We start from the raw sequence: 19,834 nt of genomic DNA on the forward strand, positions 1-19,834 counted from the left end.
ACTGGTATTTCATCACCTGTCATGGGAGGTGTCTTGCCTGTTTCTAACCAGTCTCTGTAGTGCCATGAGCACAAACACTTGCTTGAATTTGTTTTACAAAACAAATAATGAATGGAAAGTAAAATGAATTGGGAGAGGATGAGAACTTCAGCATAGTCTGTCAGAACTGTGGTGGGGTCTAAAGATTGTATTGAGGAGTAAAGCTCCAAGAAACATCCTTTGCAGCTGATGTTGCTCTCTAGGCTTTAACATGGTCACTAGCACAAAGTACTTGCCAGAATTCAATGAAAGTGAAGGGGATTGCCATGTCAAACCCCCTCCTTTTCACCATACAATGAACCAGAAAAGGCTCTGGACTCTAGAGAACAGGAAATCAATCACTTGTGGAATTCCCTCTGTCGGTTGTGGTGTGCTAGTTGGCAGGCAGACTTCTTTAGCATTCTTTTTGCTAGCCACTGCAGCTGGAAGTGGATAATACACAAACTGTGAAACAATTCTGCTTTTTCTAACTTGTAACCTTAGGGTGGGGTGAGTACCACAGCTGTGATCCCATTGCTGTGGTGGTTTGTTTGGGGGTTGGGGGTCTTTGTTTTGAGAACTAACATGCATGCTGTGTTCTGCATGTCTTCCCATGCTTCTTGGAATAGGCAGTGTATCAGGAACACAAAGATTGGATTCTGCTACAGTAAGGACCTACTCCTGTTAAAGCCTTCTCCTGGTGAGTAAAGTTGATAGGTATGGTAGTAAAGCAGCTGTTTGTGAAATAAAATGTGGGGTGTGTTGATCATACACTGAATTTCTGCACTTCCAAAACTGAGGGTTTCAGAGTTGGTGGTTCTGTTGAATCCCAGAGGTGATTTCCTACAAGGAAGACAATGAGTGTTTAATTACTTACTGTTGTAGAGATTGTGCTCTTTGGAGAGGCTGTTTTAAACAGCCTGCAAAAGTACCTGTGCTGAATGGCTGTGTAGAAAGTGCTGAAACCAAAGGCTGGATGAAGCATCTTGGGAAGGCTGGGAGAAGGGAGCAAACCTAGGCAAAGGATTTAGTGTGACACTGCAGCTCAGATGATTGGCCTTGCAGAGTCTTTGCTTGGCCAAAGCTGTCTCCCAGCAATGTGCTTCCTGTTGAATGGTGATAGGGATACTTGCACAGTTCTCCAGCTCTTGGGTGCTTGGTGCTGCTGTGATAGCTGAATCTGCCCAGGCAGCCTAAGCAACCTGCAGCCTAGATGTGGGCAGGTGTGAGCAGTGCTGACAGCACAAGGCAGCTTTCTAACAGCAGGGTGTTGAATGTGGAATGCAGATACTGCTCTATCAGGCATGTGCAGTCCTCTCTTAATCCAGGATTTGGAAATGGTTTTTCCTTCAGCAGTCTCTGCTGTATTTCTCATGGAACAGTATGCTGTGGGTTTGCAGAGACAGCTGAAAACTAAATATATACTGTACTGGATTTCACAAAACAAATCCATTGAATCTTGCTCCTCCTGGTACCTTCCATGGGCTGTACATTGCCAGTCTTGTCTGCTTGCAGCCCCTTTTCCTGCTGCTCACCAGCAGCATCCCTGCCAGCTCATGTCCTGGCTGCCTTTTCTTCCAGTGCTGACCATTTGTGCATACCCAGTTCTGAAGAGTTCAGTGTATGAGCTTCTGAGAAGCGGAGCTCGTGCACGCAGCAGCTCTCAGCTCAGGGATCTGCCTGTTTAGTCTCAGGAGCTACCTTAGAGGGTATTTACTTTGAATAAGTTTGAAGTCTTCCCCATCCCTGAGAAGTGTAGTCAGGTGGTTTAGGATGAAACTCTGGGCAGCAGAGATTTGACCTCATTCTTTACTTGGCATTGCAGCTGGAGATTACAGAAGGCAATAAAACTGTTGACGTTGTGGCATGGCAATGATGTGCTGCATGACTGCTGCACTGCTGAGCTGTCTGTGAGCAACTGAATTCATCTGTTGAAAAGCTGCTAATGGCTTCTTTTTTTCTCTCTTGTGTGTGTTTTGTTTTTTTCCCCCCTCTGTGCGTCTGTTGTTGTTGTTTCCACAGTTTACCCACACTATTTCTACCGGTGATATGCAGCATTTGGAACATTTGGAACCCTTAACCTGTTAATACTTGTTAAATGGACACTTGGAGATATTTTATTACAGAGTTTTTAATTAGCAAATAAATTCATGAGTACTATAGAGAAAATATTTTAGAATCTAAATGTTTCTTATATTTATGTGACTTCTCATTTATATAGTTGCTTACCTTTTTTTTTTCCCTGTTTTTATTCAGTCTCCAAATCAAATCATTGCTGGTTGGTTTTTTTTAATGATTCTAATGTTAGTCTTTCCAACTGAATGTACTGTAATGCTTGTATGTATATGTCCCTATGAGTAATATAGGGGGGTTGTAAATTATGCAGTGACTGTAATTACCATTGTGGGGTTTTTTAATACTGAAACTGAAGGTGAAAAGGATTTTAATACCTTTAAAACTCTCTTGACACCAAGCAGTATCGATTTTTGTCTTTTGGAAAGGGGAGCTTAGGTCTGAAAACGAGCCCAGCTTGTATTTTTTCAGGTAAGGACATGCTGTTGTGGGTGTGGTACGCCACTGGTGGTCTTCTCAGAGCTGTACCTTTCCACAAAGAGGAGCTGTCAGTAGTGGGAAGTTGTCTTTATTTAAGGTGTAACTTGTTTGGAAAGCTGGGAGGAGCTCTAACACTACGGAGCGGTCTGTGTTTGTGCAGCAGATCCCCGCGGCGCCTGCAAACAAGCCATAAACCAAGGACTTTGTGTTCTGTGTTGTCCTTAACTGAGGAAAATAGACTTCATAATAATTCCTGGTCATAATCCACGGGCCACAGAGTGTTTGTCCTAGATCTTTCTGACTGCCGAAAGGTGCTGGTGAAGCCAGTTGCAATGGACCAAGCCTGAAGCGCTGCGGTTTCAGGTCAGTAGTGATGAAGGTACAATGGGCTGCAGACAAAAGCAGTGCAACTTTGACTAAAGGCCTTACTTTTCTTACCTGTTTTGTACACTCGTTCTGAGGAGCTGTCTGGACTTTGACTTGTGATGGTTGTAGCCATTTTGGACTGTGTGAGTAGAAGATGTGTCCGACGCTTGCAGATGGCCTATTAAAAGCCGGCAAGAGCCCGTTGGGCTGGTGCATTATTTATTATGCAACAGTATATATAGCATGTCTCCTTTTCTTACTTGGGTTTCCACTTTTAACTTGCTTGTGAAACTGAGAGTCATTGTTACTTGTTCTCTTTTTTTTTTTTTCTATTAATCTTTTGTGTACTTTCAGATTATGTAACAATATGTACAGTCTACTTTTGAACTATTTTTATCACAGTATTATTTATTGCTTTCTTTCAATAAAGTACTGATGCATTTTCCACTGCCAATAAAACACTCTTGAGAAGCTGAGATCTCATTGTGCACAGGCAGATGCTGTTGGGGTGAGTGGATGTTGTCAATAAAGCATCTTAACGACTGCCTGCTGCCCTGTGGATCTTGTTTCAAAGGATGACTTCTCTCCAGTAGAAGAATGTTCCATTAGATGTGACGTTTCCTCTGGAATTGTTCAAGTTCACCCACGTTAATCACTCTTTTGGAAGACCAGTTTTCCAAAGAAAACTGCTTTATTGCCTACTTCTACTCATAGTTACAGCTAAGATTTGCTTTGAAAAATAGCAGCAAAAGCTATCACACAACTTCAGTGCATCCTGGCCCAGGTGATGGAAGTGCTGTTCTGTGTAGCAGCAGCGGTTGCTTTAACGAGATGAGATTATGACCGTATGGTACTTGGGAAGAAGGCTGGGAGGTGAGGGGAGCCATACAGAATCGTGTCACACTAGGGCTGCTCTGTCAATGTCAATGTGTTTGTAAACCATTTCTTGTGTGGAAGAGAAGAGTGAAGGATAAATTCATGGGGTAACTGAAGCAAATCTCATCATGTCTTCTGGATCAACAGCAGGCTGTGGAGCGCATGGAATGGAGAAATACTGTGCTGGAGGCTTTAAATGTTGTGGTGTAAGGCACTTGTCCAGCCTGGCTGTGTCAGCTGCTGGTTGACCACTTGCAGCCTCTTTTATATTCTCAGAGAGTATCTTTCTAGAAGAAGTGAAAGTGCAGAGGGAGAACCTGCCTCACCGCTCAGCTAAACATCACTGTTTGGAACAAGGTTGCATAGCCGTTTCTGGTCACGGCTGTGATAGTTGGTGTTCAAAGTCGTGTATTGTTGCTTCTCAGAGGTGAAACCAAGGTGGAATAGACTTGTCCAATGTGAGAAGAAAACTGTTTCTTGTGAGGCTGTAAAACCTGAACTGTCACGGAACAATGGAACTGACCTGAGAGCTAGAATAAACGAGTGAAATAGAAAATCTTTCACAAACTGGCAAACCTGTGTGGTGACTTCCTTTTGGGATTACACAGCAAAGCTCTCTCAAGAGAAACTCAAACACCTCTCTCTTCATTGTAAACCCCCCAAAGAAAACCAGGCAAGGGCCTGTGGCAAAGGCAGCTGCATCTGGCACAGTCATCCTCAAATGCAGCCTGGGTAAATACAGCTTCTGCTGAAAGGCTTTAGAGGAGAAGAGTGTTCATAAAAATTCACTTTGAAATGTGAGGCCCTTCTTAGCTGCAAGGAGGAGGTGGTAAAGTCAGCTGAGAGGACTTTAGACTTGCAATTCTCACATGTTTAAAGGGCAAGGAATCTCAAAACGTTCTACCTTTGTCCTCCTGCTTTTGAACCCTTGTAGAATTAAGATGAGAAGCTGCTTTTGCAGTAACTTAGGGCCAGCAGTGATTTGTCATGCCAAAACTCACAGCAGAGCCTATGAGAAGTAGAATTTCTGCTTGGAGCTGGGCAGACTAAAGACTGGGAGGGAGAGGAAGCAAAATCAATTTTTAGCAAATTGAGGCAATACTAATTGTGAGGAGGATGTTTTTGTTGAAGCTGTCCTTTGCCTCACAAAAGGAAACTGCTTATTCACTACTTCATCCAATTTTCAGAGTCGTGGTTTTGTACTGCTTTAACTTAGGTACTTCTAATTTTGGGGTGTTTTTTTTGTTTGGTTTGGTTTGGTTTTGGGGTTTTTTGTTACCAGTAATCTTTAAAGAAGAAAACAAAATGATGTAGCCTAACATAGGTAGCAGCACCTTGTGATGTTTAGAAGGAAGGTAGGAAGGGCAGGATGAAAAATGATCTGTAATGAGCTGGTAAAGGGGCAGGTGAGGACTCCAAAAAGGCACAGCACCAGCCACTGGAGGTGCTCTGAGCCTGCCTTCTGCTCTGACATCTTTTGTAAGTTCACCCCATTTTTAAAGACACTGAGTTACCTTGTGTAAATAATACAGGGAAAAAAGAAGTGGGCCTGTTTGTACTGGGAACTGGCCTTGGGCTTTAGGTGACTGCTGATAGCTATTCCAGTAAGCCTGACACTCAGTAAGTCAAACTGTTTTGTTTTGATCTTGTTTTGGGGTTTATCTTGCCTTTTTTGTTATTATTAATTTGGCCATTTGTAATCCCCCCCCCCTCCAGAAATCTCATTCCTTCGAGTCTCTTTCCTGCCCTAAGATCGTGGACAAACAGTTCCTAAAGTGTTAACTATGTGCTTTAAAGCCCTAATATTTTTCCCTTTGGCATCTGTTTAATGTGGATACTCTGTGAGCAGTCACAGCTGAACCTTTTGCCCGCTGCTCGCTCCTCCGGATTTGCAAGTGCCACATGCCTGCAATTCCCACGAGAAGATGGTACAAAAGTGAGTACTAAGATTTAAAACAACCTCTCCCGACAAAAAGCCCCGTTGGCGACTGTGCTGAATCTGCTCTAGCCACTTGTTGAACTCCCGATGGAGCTTTCCTGCCGTGGTTTGTCAGTGTAGGAATCAGGGAACGGAGCACATCCGCTGTAAACTTCAACTACCTCTTTGTATCTGTATTCCCTTTTTTCCCACCCCCAAGGGCCGGGAGCGCTGCTGGTTCCGGGGCAGCGGCGGTGCCGGGGGCTCCGTGTGCCGGGGCGCCCGTGTGCCGGGATCGGGGCTCCGTGTGTCGGGGTTCCGTGTGTCGGGATCGGGGGTCCGTGTGTCTGAGTTCCGTGTGCCGGGATCGGGGGTCCGTGTGCCTGAGCTCCGTGTGCCGGGATCGGGGATCCGTGTGCCTGAGCTCCGTGTGCCGGGATCGGGGATCCGTGTGCCTGAGCTCCGTGTGCCGGGATCGGGGGTCCGTGTGTCGGGGGTCCGTGTGTCGGGGGTCCGTGTGCCTGAGCTCCGTGTGCCGGGATCGGGGGTCCGTGTGCCGGGGGTCCGTGTGCCGGGGTCGGGGCTCCGTGTGCCGGGGCGCCCGTGTGCCGGGGGTCCGTGTGCCGGGATCGGGGGTCCGTGTGTCGGGGGTCCGTGTGTCGGGGATCCGTGTGCCTGAGCTCCGTGTGCCGGGGCGCGTCAGCAGCGCCGGGGGCGGGGCAGGGCCGGTCCCTCTCCCACCTGGAGCCGCCCCGCCGCGCCGGGAAGAGGAAGTGGGAGCTCGGGAGAAGCGGAAATTGCAGCAGCAGCAGGAGCCGTCGCCAGCCCGGGAAGCAGCGGCGGGGAGCCAGGGCAGCGGCGGCCGCAGGAGGAGGCAGGCGGTGGTAGCCGGCGGGTGCCAGCGTAAGCAGGGCGGGGAGGGGGCGCGGGGGGCTTCCCGGGCCCGCTTTACCCGCGGCTAGAGCGGGGCGGGCCCGGCCGGCACCCCCACGCCCCCCTTGCCTTGGGAGGGGAGCTCCGGCGGGGCCGGGCCGGGGCTCTGGCCGAGCTAGGGGGTGAGGCGTGCGGTCTCTACCCGCAGGCCGAGCCGCTGTGAGGGGCTTCCCCCGGCCCTCTGCCCCTGCAGCGCCCTGGGGGGTGCGGGGCCGGAGAGAGCTGCCCCCATGGGCAGCCGGTGGCTTTCCTAGGGAAAGGCCGAGCCGGGCGTGCGTGCCTCTGCCTCTTAAAGACTGCCTTAAGCTGCTGCCTGCAGCGGAAAGGCCTCAGAGCTGGTAACTTGAAGGAGGGAAAAGCCTCCGCCGTAGGACGCTGGGGGGCTCGGAGGAGGCAGAGGCGATGAGGAGATAAGCCGCCACGGCCTGCAAAGGTAGGGCCTGAGCTTATCGTCGAGCCCTGGGAGAGAAGAGGACTCTTCCCCCAGAGGCCTTTACCTGCGGTGCCCTGCCGGGATCAACCAGCGGCAGGGCAGCTGCAGGTCCCCAGCAGGCAGCCAGGCCAGGATGGATGCGCGGTGGAGCTCAGCCAGACTCGGTGCAGGCCCCGAGCTGCTGCTTGCCTCTCTTCACCTGCAGAGCTGTGTCTGGGCTCCACGCGTCGGCATCTCCGTTCCGTCCAGGAGCTGGTCCCTGGGGACGAGGGGAAGTGCCGAGGGTGCGGCTGGAGGTGCTGGGCAGGGTGGTGTGACTGCTGCTTAGTCATAGCAGCGGTAAGGGCACAGCCGGCCGGCTCCACTCGCTGCGTGTTGAGCCTCAGTTTGTGTTTGAGATGCAGCGTTTTCTTTTTCCTCCAGAAACTTGACCATGTGAGTCAGTGACTCATAAACAGATCCTATTTCTCCACCTTCTCTTTGGGAGAGATGCTAGGAAAGCAGCCTGCTGCAGAACCGGGCTGCTTCCTCTTAGCTCCCCACCAGTGCCCAGAGGTCGTGCATGCGACCCCTTGTTAGGAGGCTGCTTTGCTCCTTTTTCATGGACTCACAGAATTGTCAGGGTTGGAAGGGACCTCAAGGATCCTCTAGTTCCAACTCCACACCTCACATTAGATCAGGTGGTTACAGAACACGGGGTTTAGGTGTGGGAAAGCATTGCTGTTTCTGTGCATAATGTAAGAAGAACCGTGGTAGATTCTGGGTTTTGTCAGGGGGGGTGTGTGACATCCTTCCCTTCCTTATTGTTTGTAAGAGATCGAGGAGGAAGCAAAGAAATCCAGACTGAAGGATGTAGCTTTTGTTCTTTTAAATGCCCAAGCTCAGCTGAGGGCACAAGGGAAAAGCAAACAATCAAATGAATGCATGAACCAAGTACCTGGGGAAAAAAAGTTGTGTTTTGTGTTAAATCTGTGGAGTAGCCACGTGCACGTGTGCCTGCACTTAGCTCTTATCACCTGCATTCCATGCCCAGGCCACTTGCACAGTGTACAGGCTGGTGGAGCACAAGGGGAGGGTTACAGGCTGTCCCCCAGCAGTTGCTATAGGTTTGTGTTTGGTTACAAAGATAAAACATGTCCCCCACCCTGGGTTTCATTACTGAGCTGTTCAGCTTTCCAGCTGCTCATGCTCTAAACAGGTAGTGCTTGAAGGATATTAAGGGAGGGGCATTAGCCTGTTCCTTCACCACCGGAGGAATTCTGAGGTAGGCCACCCGAAGAAGCAGAAAGGGAAACGTGCTGCTATTTTGTCAGGATGTCCTCTGGCCTGCCCTTACACCCTTCTGCTGCAGCACTCTCTGATTTGCTAGCTTAGTGTTTGAGAATCGATTTCTCAGTTGCTTTGATCCTTGTGGGCAGTGCTGCCCTGTCTGGAGCACTTGGTGAAGCTGGCTCATCAGCTCGCCTGGCTGGCTGGAGAGCAGGTGGTGTTCTTCCCTCAGTGCACTTTCTTTATGGGCTGTTAGTTACTCATTTAAAAGGAAGTCTTCATTCTGCCTACTGGATTATGACTGTATCAGTGAAGCAGTCCATGGTAACAATCATAGTAATCTATTCCTGGTTAGAAAGGTAAGGGCTAGTGGACAGGACGATGGTGTGCTAAAGAGCTGAACTCCAGCGGAGCAGTGACCAAGAAATCCTTCCTCCCACTCCTGTGCCTGGAAGCGCTGGGGAAGAGGGAAGCTGCTTTGGTTCTCTTTGGCTTTTAAGAACGTCCTTGTTTTGATTTACCCAGAGAAAAGAGTATAAAACGCAGCCACCAGCATAGGCAGGTCAGGTGTTTTGCTCACTAGTCCCATTCCAAAGTGTTAATTAAAAGTGTCCAACTTGATCCTCCACAGGGGATAAGGTTTCTAGAAAGCGAGATGCCCCAAATCGTTAGCCACAGAGGAGTGTGGCATATTATTCCTAGATCTTAACTGCTTGCTCTGTGTGAGTTCTGCTTCCTGCTGCAGGCACTCACCCTCTTGCCTCCTGAAAGCCAAGCGAGACTCCTATGGCTTTGTAGGTATCTCCTGAGGGATTATCTGAGGCAGGCAGAGCTCTGGCGTTGCAGGCGGCGGGGCTGATGTGTGGACTGCATGCACAGCTTTAGAGTTGCTTGGATTTCTCTCAGAATGCTGCAACTCACTGCACAATGGAGGAAACACAGAGGTGGTGCTGCCTGATAAAGAAGGTTGTGCTGCTTGTTTGTGGTGGCTGGGAAGCCCCAACTATTCCTGTGCCTTTAACAGATGCTTGGCATCCTAAGCAGTCTTAGGAGTGGCTCTTGGCTTGGAGACCTACTGGAGGAGAAGTCTTTCAGTGCAGTGAATGGGAAGAAGACACCTATTAACTTGGGCAAGGACAGACTTCCATGTCCTCTTGGAAATCATGTCAGTAACTGCTCCTAACCCTTTTGAAGTGCCAACAGGGAAAGTAAAAGGGATTTTCAAACCATCTTGGGAAAACAGCCTGAGAGCCAATGGGCAAAGCTGCTCTTGCTGCAGACACAGCTTCTGTTTCTGGGGTTAAGCAATGCACTTCAGTGGGAATTCTGGGCTGGTTCCTTGTACAAAATGAGTTGGTATGTGACTGTGACAGTGCTTCTTCTGATGGTGTTGCAGATGTGGAAGGCTGCTGCAGGCCACACCATTTCTATCAGCCATGATGATGGAGCTGATGACTGGGAGACAGATGCTGATTTTGTGGTATGGATTTCCCTGGCTCAGCAGGAGCGTGTCCCATGGTGTGTTAAAGAGAAGCTCCTCGGGAGGGGGGCTGTGTCTCAGCAGCAGAAACTTGCTGGAGCGTATTCCTGGAAGGAGGGAGAAGCAGGGTTCTCTGCCTGGGAGTGGTTTGCAGAACTACCTTGCCTTGGCTGGGTGCTGCAGGGAAGTCTGTGCAGAGATTTGTGCCAAGAAGCAGCAGCCTCTGGGGGCTGAAGGTGTGCCCTATACACTTCAGCAGGGCACAAAGCAGGGCTCACAGCTGAAGAGAAGGTGAAGGCGGCAGTGGAGCTTTTCTAGCTCTTCTGAACTCGGTGACTGATGGAGGCTTCTGCTGTGAGCTCTAAGTGCAGGTGACTGGTGATGTCTTTGGGGTTTTAACTCTGTTTGTGTCCTTTGCAGAATGATGTGAATGAGAAAGAGCAGCGCTGGGGAGCTAAAACTGTGAAAGGATCTGGCCACCAAGAGCACATCAAGTAAAGCAGCTCTCTTTAAATCTATCAACAGTCACAATCACCTCCTCTTCTAGGTTACTGGTATCTTCATAATTCAACCAAGAGTCTCCCTGGAGGACTGGTGATTTGCCAGACTGCTGGTCTCTCAAACCTGGCAGTGTTTTCAGCTCTGAATGAGAAGCGTGGTGTGGGCACTCGTTAAATCTTTCATGGGAACTGGAAATGTTTTTCCTGCCTCTGTGTCTGGGAAGTTTCTGTGTTCTGTTTTGATGCAAGAGCCAGTGCTGCCAGGGGAGAAGTGTGTTGGGAGATCTAAGCACCTTCAGTGAGGTCCTTTAATGATGCATCTGATCCCTTCATTCTTGGCCTTTGCTTGGAAAACTGCTACCAAACTGGCAAAGGCAAAGTAGCACATTGAGCCCTCTGGCAGAAAGTGGAGGGCTGGGAGAAAGAAGTGATCCATCTTCTCAATCTGTGTCTCTCACAAAAGGTGTCTAAGCCTTAACCTGAAAGCAGCTTTGGGAAGTCTGTGTTTGCTGTGTTCCTTCTGGCTTTGATGGGGTATCTGTGGCATGTGAGCTTGGAGGAGGGGCAGTCAGTGCTGCGAGTGGAGAGGCTGAGCTATGCATTGGCTGACTTCAGGGAGCAGTTTGCCCTGTTTGGAGTGCAGTGGGGACGCCTGCTGGCTGAATTACACTCGGGGAGGCATTAAACTCAGGTGGGAAGTGCTGTGAGGTGGAGATTTCCCTCTGGGATTATCTTTGGTGGATGTAGCCTGCACTGCTGCAAATTGAGTTCCTACATACTGCAAGGGAACACTGGAGGAAGAGGAGGTGCATGGCTCCTTCCATCCTTGCTTTGCATGACAGCTGTGTCCAGAGTGCTCAGCTAGAGTCCTGTTACCATAGGGACTCTCTGATGAGAAATGATCCTTGTTGTGAAAAGTTGCCAGCTGAGTGAAAGGCATTGGAAAGACTTAGATTAGGACATGAGAAGAGAGTGTGTTTCAGGCACAGAGCAGTTCAAACAGCAAAATACCCTTCCATGGTAGTCTTGAAGCTAACTCTGGCCTTTGTTTGTAGAGAGTGTTTTGCAGTGCAGCAAATTCTGTTTCTTAGGCTGGGGTCCACACTCTGGGCTCTAGGCTAGGGTCCACACTCTGGGCTCTAGGCTAGGGTCCACACTCTGGGCTCTGCAAGGGTGGGAAGGGCTCAACACATGCAAGCTGCCCAACTTTTAATTAGGTTACCTTTTTATCATCTCCTTACTTTGCATCTTCTTGAAGCTGTCTTCTGAAACTTCCTTAGTAAAACTTGCTGCTTAATTATCTGTCTTTAAAGTATTCATCAGCTGAGAGAGAATGTGTTCCAAGAACACCAGAACCTCAAAGAGAAGGAGCTTGAAACGGGACCGAGAGCTGCCCATGGCTACGGGGGGAAATTCAGCGTCGAGCAGGATCGCATGGATAAAGTAAGTATGAATGCTTCCCTGGGATGGAAGGAGAAGCCTTGCCTTGCCTCTGGCCAGCACAGCTTTATGTGCTGCTGAACCTTGTTGAAGGTGCCAGGTTGTTCCAAGATTTGGAGAAGTGGAAGCCCAGCTCGTGGCATAAGCTACATACAGCAGTGGCTCGCCTTGATGGCAGAGCATCGCTTTTGCAGTGCTCTAACAAAGGCAGCTGCAACCACTGCTGCCCCAGTCTGTCAGATGCTCTTACAGAAAGAACTGGCCTAAACCCCTTAAAGAATCAGGAACAGGAATTTCAGGTGGCAGGTTAGGAGTCTCTGAAGCATGAGAAGTTCTGGGATGTGTAGTGGCCCCATGAGTTCTTGTTTGATGCATGCTCTGTCTTTTGAGCAAGTCTACATACTTCTGTCCTGAGTAAATGCCTCTGGAATCAAGAATCGAGCTCCTAAAGGTATATTTCTGCATGAATAAATCCAGGGTTTCTTTACTTTGAGGCTGTGCCAGCAGTTCTGTGCATGTAGAGGTTGCCAAAGAAAGAAGAAAAGGGTGTGCTGCTGCTGGAACAGTGGCCAGCTGTGAATGTAAAAATTCCTTGTGCTGCAGTGGTTTGCAGAAGGACTCAGTGGCTGTTCCACAGGGAACTGCTGTCTAGTCCTCAGTGGGCCTTTGCAGACCTTTGAGTCTGGGGAAGGAATTTCTCAGCAGATTGAGCCATGAGGCCTGTTCTGCAGCTGTATAGCTCTCTGGTGTTAGCAGGTTACCCTTCACCTGGGCCCAGGGGAGGGAAAAAGGAAAGCAGCAGAAGTGGGTGCTGGGGGGATTTATTCTCACTTGTGTGGGTATTTCAAGTGCTGGTGTGGTCTGGTGCTGTGCTGAAAGGCTAACAGTAAGCTGACACTGAGTATTATGGAGGTAAAAAACCATGTTATGGGCAATGGAGATGAGTTGAAAAGAGCTGTTACAATATGCATTGTAGCCAGGCTGTGCTCTCTGGTGAGGAGCATGAATGCTGCAGAAAGAGGGATCTGGGGCTGGTTTGTCCTGTATCACAGCATGAACTGCTGGGCAGAATGGTTGCCCTTTTCCAAGGCTGTCTAACAACTCCTGCATGGAAATGCTGAGTTCCTGCTGCGCTGGATGGCTGAGGCTGGCAAGGCCAGGGGGTGCTGCTGGTACAGTTTGCTTTGGCAAGGGATGACAAAACCCCTTGCCACGAGTACATGGACTAAGTTATCATCTACATGAGTGTGGCCTGTGAGTGAGGTAGTTGTTTGTGCTCCTGATCCAGGCCAGAGCCGGGTGGACAGGCAGGGATGTTCTGTGCTGTTTGTGCACTGCACTGCAGCAGGTTGTCTGATACCTCCTTGTCACATGTGCCATTTTATTTCTCTTTCAGTCAGCTGTTGGGTTTGAATATCAGGGGGAAACTGAGAAGCATGCCTCCCAAACAGGTAAAGTGGAGAGGTGGTTGCCTTGGTAGACACCTTTTCTATCTAATAGAACAGATCTTCATTCTTTCAGTGTTTGTTGAGGCCTCCACATGATCAGTCAAGTGTTGAGGAGTTTGGGTGGCAGAGAAGATGGGGAAAAAACCCAACAGAATTTCCAAGTGATTTCATGAGTCAGTGAGGTTTAAAGACAAGGAAATAACATGTCATTGTGAATCTTTTCTTTTAGGAGTGAGGTTCAGAGACACTGGGAGTTGTTCTGTGCTATGTTGCACCCTATTGGCAATGGGGAGTAGATTCAGGAGGAGCCATCATAAACTACAGGACTGTTGCTCATCTTATTTTCTGTGTTTAAGCTTCATTTGGTCTGCCCATGAGCAGTAGTTCAGTTCTGAAGCAGCTTTCTTAGATGGGGAGAGACTTAATAGCAGAGCCTGTTGTGACAGGACAGGGGTGATGGTTTTAAACTGAAAGAGGAGATTTAGACTAGGTAGAAGGATGAGATTCCCGATACTGAGGGTGGTGAGACTGTCCCAGGTTGCCCAGAGATGTGGTAGATCCATTCCAGGTTAAGCTGAATGGGGCTCTGAGCAACCTGATCCAGTTGAAGATGTCTCTGGTAGCTGCAGGGAGGCTGGGACTAGATGACCTTGCAAGGTCCCTTCCAAGCCAAACCACTGTATGATTGTATGATCTCTTCCCTCCCTCACTCACTGGGATATGATGTTTCCATTAAAAGCTTCTTCATTTCGTTTTGCTTGTGCTTTGCTCTGGCTGCAGACTACTCCAGTGGCTTTGGTGGGAAATACGGAGTGCAGGCTGACAGAGTGGACAAGAGTGCCGTGGGCTTTGATTACCAGAGTAAAATTGAGAAGCATGGGTCACAGAAGGGTGAGTAGCCACAGCTGTTAGAATAGGATAGGATAGAATAGGATAGAGTTAACCAGGTTGGAAAGTCCAACCTATCACCCAGCGCCATCTGATCAACTAAACCATGGCACCAAGTGCCTCATCCAGTCCCCTCTTAAACACCTCCAGTGATGGTGACTCCACCACCTCCCTGGGCAGCACATCCCAAGGGCCAATCTCTCTTTCTGGGAAGAACTTCTTCCTCACCTCCAGCCTAAACCTCCCCTGGCACAGCCTGAGACTGTTCTGGCACTGGTTGCCTGGGAGAAGAGACGAACCCCCACCTGGAGTTGTAGAGAGCAATGAGGTCTCCCCTGAGCCTCCTCTTCTCCAGGCTAAGCAACCCCAGCTCCCTCAGCCTCTCCTCCCAGGGCTGTGCTCCAAACCCCTCCCCAGCTTTGTTGCCCTTCTCTGGACACCTTCCAGCAACTCAACATCTTTCCTAACCTGAGGGGCCCAGAGTTAGTAGTGTTTAGAGTTAATACTGTGTTGCTAATCAGGTTTCCAGGCATAGCTGATCAAAAATCAACCATTTTATTGAAAAAACCCAAACCAAACCCCAAGTAATTGTTGCCATCTGTTTTCTGTTTATCTCAAAGAGGTATTTGCACTCTAGAAACACTAAAGAGAAGCAGGGGGTGTTTGTTTCAGAGCATCCAGGCTGTTGCTGACACAGGTTTTGAAGTTCACTTTGCTGTAAGTGTCTTGAGAATTTTATCAAGGAGTCAAGCAGCAGAACTGCTGATAGCAGCCAGCAGTGCTGGCTTCTTTTCCATCCTGAGAGGATGTGTTCTGAGGAATGTCAGACTTGGCTGCCTGGAGTGGAGCTCAGCAGAGATGTCAGTGCTTCTTTTAATGCCTGGTGTAATGGTGGCAGCTCTGACTGGCACAGGTTTTCATGGCAATATTTTGTTATTGACCACTTACAAACAAAATTCTTCACTGTTGTCTCTAGATTATTCCAAGGGCTTTGGTGGTAAATATGGTGTTGACAAGGACAAAGTGGACAAAAGTGCTGTTGGCTTTGAGTATCAAGGCAAAGTGGAAAAACATGAATCACAGAAAGGTTTTTATTCTCTTCTTTAAAAGTACTACTTCAAGCTGCCTTTTGAACCTGGGGAGAAACATCCTGGGGGGGGTTCCTTTGGTGGTAAATGTGTGCTTGCCCTTTGTGCATGCAGGTCTTTGTTTCACTGAAATGAAAAGGAAGGCATCATAAACTGTGCCTGGCTCTCACACTATGATTTCCAAGGGGCCTGGTGTTCACAGGGATGCTACTGAAACCCATTTCTAACTGCACAGATCTGTGGTGTCCAGAGGCAGTGTAAAGCCCTTTGGTGTCTGCATTGCACACAGCTATAGATATGTTGGCTGGCTTTAGGTGGGAAGTGCATCAGACTCTTACCTTTGGATGTAAGTGAGAGTGAATGCTGTAACCTTCCCTGGACCCACGGTGCTTCCTTGCATCATGATCACAGAGTTTCTGAGGGGGGATCCTTGTCCTCTGCTGAAGTAGCGTTGCAGGGGCTAAGAGAACGCAGGGTGGTGTCGTTGAGGACAGGGCAGCTCCTCCCAGAGCACCCTGCTGGTTTTGATGAAGCTGTTTCAGTGCAAAGTGCAATGATGTTTCTGACCCTTCCCACGTGCAGATTACGTAAAGGGCTTTGGAGGCAAGTTTGGAGTGCAGAGAGACAGACAAGACAAGTGTGCCCTGGGCTGGGACCACCAGGAGAAAGTGCAGCTGCACGAGTCCCAGAAAGGTAAATCAGCTCACCGAGCTCTGCTGTGCCTTCAGACTTCTCATCCCTGTGTGAACCCTCTTCCCTTGTGTCCCACAGCCTTACAGCAGCTGCCAGCAGTCTCATTGCCCTGTGTTTCAGTGGTTGTGTACTGGTTGTGGTGGTGCCTGCCAAGCAGGTTTGACACAGCTGGTCCCAAGTCCCTGAAGGTTTAGCGATAGTCTTCCCCTGAAGACTTAGTGATAAGTTCTCACTGCAGAAACTTTATGAGTCTGCAGCTTGCCTGGAATGTTTCCTTTTTCATGGAGTTGTGCAAGCCACAAATTGGCCATTTCTTTGTATATCAGGAAATAATCTCCCTGCTCTGGCCAGGTTTGTGCACACTCCCATTTTCATGCAGAAGAAGCCTGGTACCTGATGCTGTCCTTTCTCATTGCCTGTAGGGTGCCTATTCCTCTGGAGCACTGGTACCCAGAGCTAAAACTGCAAAGTGATGATTGCTCCCCAGCCTTCTGCTTGTCACCACTCTCAACACCAACACCATGTATTCTTTAAATTAAGGGAATTGAAAGAGATCCTCAGAATATTCTGTTGGATTCTCCAGCAGATGTGTTGTGAAAGAGTTGCCAGCAGCCTTTTGTTGCCTCATTTTCTACCACACATTGAAATGGCTGCTGTGAGGCAGCAGCAGGGAGTGGTCCTAGATGGTAGTTCAGGTGCTCCTTCCCTCCAGCTATGTGGCAGCAGGAGCATTCCTTCTTCCTTGAAACACTGCTTTGGAGGAAGAGCTGGAGGGCAGACCCTGTCTTAACATCTCTTTACAAGTCAGCTCTCCAGAGTACCAATGTTAACCATGCTGGTGAAGGAAGCTCATTTTATTGTCCTGTATCCTTTTGTATGTTGTTTTGTTCTGGTAAACATAACTGTGTGTGTATGTGTTCCTACTTTGACCAAATGCTAGTGCATCATGCAGCATGTAAGGAGAAAAAGCCCTTCTCACCATTTTTTAGTGGCTTCAGTGTGGTGTTCTTATGTCTGATAAATCACATTGGCCTCTCCCTAACCTCCTCCTTTTGAATTGATTGTTACAGAAGGCTGTTGAGATGATTATGTTTTCCCCCACACTATCCAAAGTGATTTGTAATTGAAGATCTTGCAAAGCTGCTGTTGAGTGTCTCTGACTGCACTTCTTTGTCTTCCTCCATTGTAATTTGTTCCCTGTGGCTTTTTCAGACTATAAGAGTGGTTTCGGAGGGAAATTTGGTGTGCAGAGAGAAAGGCAGGACCCATCTGCTGTGGGGTTTGATTACAAGGAGAAACTAGCCAAGCATGAATCTCAACAAGGCACCGTTTTCACTTGTTACTCTCTTGCCAGTGCAGCCACTTCTCACAGCCCCAAGTAGCTGTCTGAGTAGCTGGATGCTAGGAATGTGCAGACTCTCTCTTGCGCTTCTGTCCCTAGCGCTGTTCTTCCACTTCATTCTTACTGTGCTCCACAAGGCAAGCCTGTGCTCAGGGAGCAGGTACCCAGTGTTAACAGCTCCACACCACCATGCATTTAGTTACCAGCTCTACATACAGCGTGCCCTACAGTTCTCAGCAGTGTGATGTCAGTGATGTTGTACTCGGCAGGTTTAAAGTCCAGCTGCGAAGCTTTGCCTGGATGAATCCCAGTATTGATCTGAAAAACAGTCAGAGGAGGAGCATGCATGCAACCATTCCCAAGCCATAGACTGTGCTGAGGCCTTTTTTAAATGATTGTGGGTCTTTTGAGGCAAGAAGTAGGCAATGTTTGAGAGCAAATACTGTTATCATGCTCTCTTTAGCCACTGTGAAATAGTTGGGGTACAAACCATGAATTGCTGGTTTTCCATTGTCTTCAAGTGAGAAGTCTGGATCAGGACCATGTGAGTGTAGCATTTTCATTCTGGCTGACAAGCCATACAAAGCTGAAGGAAATGAGGTGGTTCATTCTGACAGTCAATGTTTTTCTGTGCTGCAGTGACACAAAGTTAAACTTCTAGAGTGTCAGGTGTGCCTCAGCAGAGCCCAGGTACAGACACTGAACTAGCTTAGGGGACCCAAGTGGGGTTGAGAGGAGGAGGAGTAACTTACTGTAGTCCAGGGCTGTGCAGGGTAGCCTGCAGAGTCTAAACAAGCACATTCCTGCAGCTCTCTGCCCCCAGGCAGAGGAGCTCCTCCAGCCATGCACTCTTGCTGCTCCTCTTGCACCGGCTCTGGTGCTTAGACATTTTTCTGAGTGCAACTGGCTAAGAAGAGCAGAAAGCTCCTAGGTTTTGTTAGGTGCTTTCCTTGTTAGTGTTACTAGTGAGTTAAACTGATTCTGGAGTAGAACAAGTCAGAGTCAGCATCAGGTGAGAGGAAGAGTGTGCAGCTGAAGGGTGGTACAGAACACCGTGACCACTCCGGGTCTCTGGTGGTGAGTTGCAGGCTTGTGCTCTCTGCTGGAATTGCCTCCACCTATCCCTAGAGCAGGAGTTCAGACAGTTGCTCAGCTGGGCATCACAACCAAATCCCCTGGACTTAGAAATTTGTTATCTTTTCCTGCCAGTCATAGAATTTACCAAGTTAAAGAGAAAAAACCCTCAGCTCTGTGGTCACTGAAGACTGGATAGCACTCCTCTGAGCAAAGCAAAAGGGCTTAGGTTACAGGATGCCAGCAGAGGGCTGAGAGGTGGTGCTGTGAAGGGCTGTGTTACTGAAGTGATGCCTTAGGAGGTCTCATCCTTTACTCTTTGCTTGATACCTTATCAATCCTCAGCTTCATGTCCATTCAGAGAATGCATGTGGCCCCCCATCTGTCCTCTGCTGGTGTGGCTGAAGGCTCTTGCAGTTCTGTACCCTTTCTGCACCAAAACCCAAGTTGCTTTTTCTTTGGTGGCTGTCCCTGTAGCTCTGCATGCAGCTGAAATGGCTATTTGCATTTGAAATGGCTGTCTGTATTTGGCAGAGAGATGGGAGGGACCCCAGGCAGCCTCCTCTAACCTTTTCATCTTGCGTTTAGATTACGCCAAAGGCTTTGGTGGGAAGTACGGCGTCCAGAAGGATCGGATGGATAAGGTCAGTTGCTTTAAAGAGCACAAAAATGCCTTGCTTACATCTGTAAGGTTCAGCTCTCCCTGTTCTGGATACTTCTCTAGGATACCAGCAGAGTTCTGTGCTTTTCTGAACCTTTAAAAAGCAAGTTTGGGGGGTTTAAACCCTTTAAAGGTCCCTTCCAACCCCAAACATCCTCTGCTTCCAGTTGATTCACACAGCTGGTGGCACTTTGCACCCAGGTGTCTGTGTGGGGCTCTGTGCAGGGCAGCTGTGTTGGAGCAGGGAGAGCTGAAGCCTGGCCATGGAAGAACAGCAACATTTCTGCTCAAGAATGAGAGAACCTGTTGAGCTCACAATTGTGGCTTCTAACAAGCAGCTCATGCTTCATGTCTGGAGGATCTCCTTTTAGTGGACTGCTTCAAGTCTACCAGCTTTGCCCACATGGGTTCTCAGAGACCTTCTCTTCAGGAGAGGTTGATTTAGTCTTCAGTAACAGTGAAAGACAGGGCAGCTGATACCCCCTTCCACCTCTCTGTCTTTAAATTCAAACAGCTGTCCTCTGGGAGATTTCTCTACTGAGTACATTTCCCCTCAGCTTTACATGGGTCATTTAGGAGTTACAAGAGTAGCAGAGCTGGAAAATCTCTGGCATGTTTTTATTTCACCTGTGGCTTCAGGACTCAAGAGCATTCCTTTCAACCCTGGTGTTTTGAATGCTCTCAGAATGCTCCCTCTGCTGTTACAGTCTCTGCTTCTGGAGGGGAGCTTCTTGGTTGGAACTCCTGCATGATGTAGATTACAACAGCAACTGCTGCCCAGTCTTTGGTTCCAATGAGTCATCTGCTCATAAACCACTTGTTCAGTTTCAATTAATAGGATTTTGTTTGTGTTT

At 48.6% G+C, this 19,834-nt stretch overlaps 2 protein-coding genes across 4 annotated transcripts in view; both read left to right on the plus strand.

Annotated features, from left to right (window-relative positions):
* PPFIA1 (PTPRF interacting protein alpha 1) overlaps positions 1–2,293 on the plus strand; it is a 52,198-nt gene extending 49,905 nt beyond the window's left edge. Inside the window, exons 31-32 of the mRNA XM_054171986.1 lie at positions 648–718; positions 2,041–2,293. Coding sequence (XP_054027961.1) covers positions 648–706 — 59 coding nt within the window. The 3' untranslated portion in view covers positions 707–718; positions 2,041–2,293. The remainder of the gene's footprint in view (positions 1–647; positions 719–2,040) is intronic.
* A 4,209-nt stretch (positions 2,294–6,502) lies between these two features.
* Positions 6,503–19,834, plus strand: part of CTTN (cortactin) — a 29,305-nt gene continuing 15,973 nt past the window's right edge. The window contains exons 1-10 of one of the 3 annotated variants that reach the window (XM_054171630.1): positions 6,503–6,634; positions 9,763–9,846; positions 10,267–10,340; positions 11,660–11,789; positions 13,183–13,237; positions 14,015–14,125; positions 15,099–15,209; positions 15,793–15,903; positions 17,116–17,226; positions 18,908–18,963. In XM_054171630.1, the coding sequence (XP_054027605.1) occupies positions 9,763–9,846; positions 10,267–10,340; positions 11,660–11,789; positions 13,183–13,237; positions 14,015–14,125; positions 15,099–15,209; positions 15,793–15,903; positions 17,116–17,226; positions 18,908–18,963 (843 nt within the window). In that variant the 5' untranslated portion in view covers positions 6,503–6,634. The remainder of the gene's footprint in view (positions 6,635–9,762; positions 9,847–10,266; positions 10,341–11,659; positions 11,790–13,182; positions 13,238–14,014; positions 14,126–15,098; positions 15,210–15,792; positions 15,904–17,115; positions 17,227–18,907; positions 18,964–19,834) is intronic. The other 2 variants (XM_054171631.1, XM_054171632.1) reach the window with 2 other exon arrangements.

Source organism: Dryobates pubescens, chromosome 22, assembly GCF_014839835.1.
Source record: "Dryobates pubescens isolate bDryPub1 chromosome 22, bDryPub1.pri, whole genome shotgun sequence".
Lineage (NCBI taxonomy): Eukaryota > Metazoa > Chordata > Aves > Piciformes > Picidae > Dryobates > Dryobates pubescens.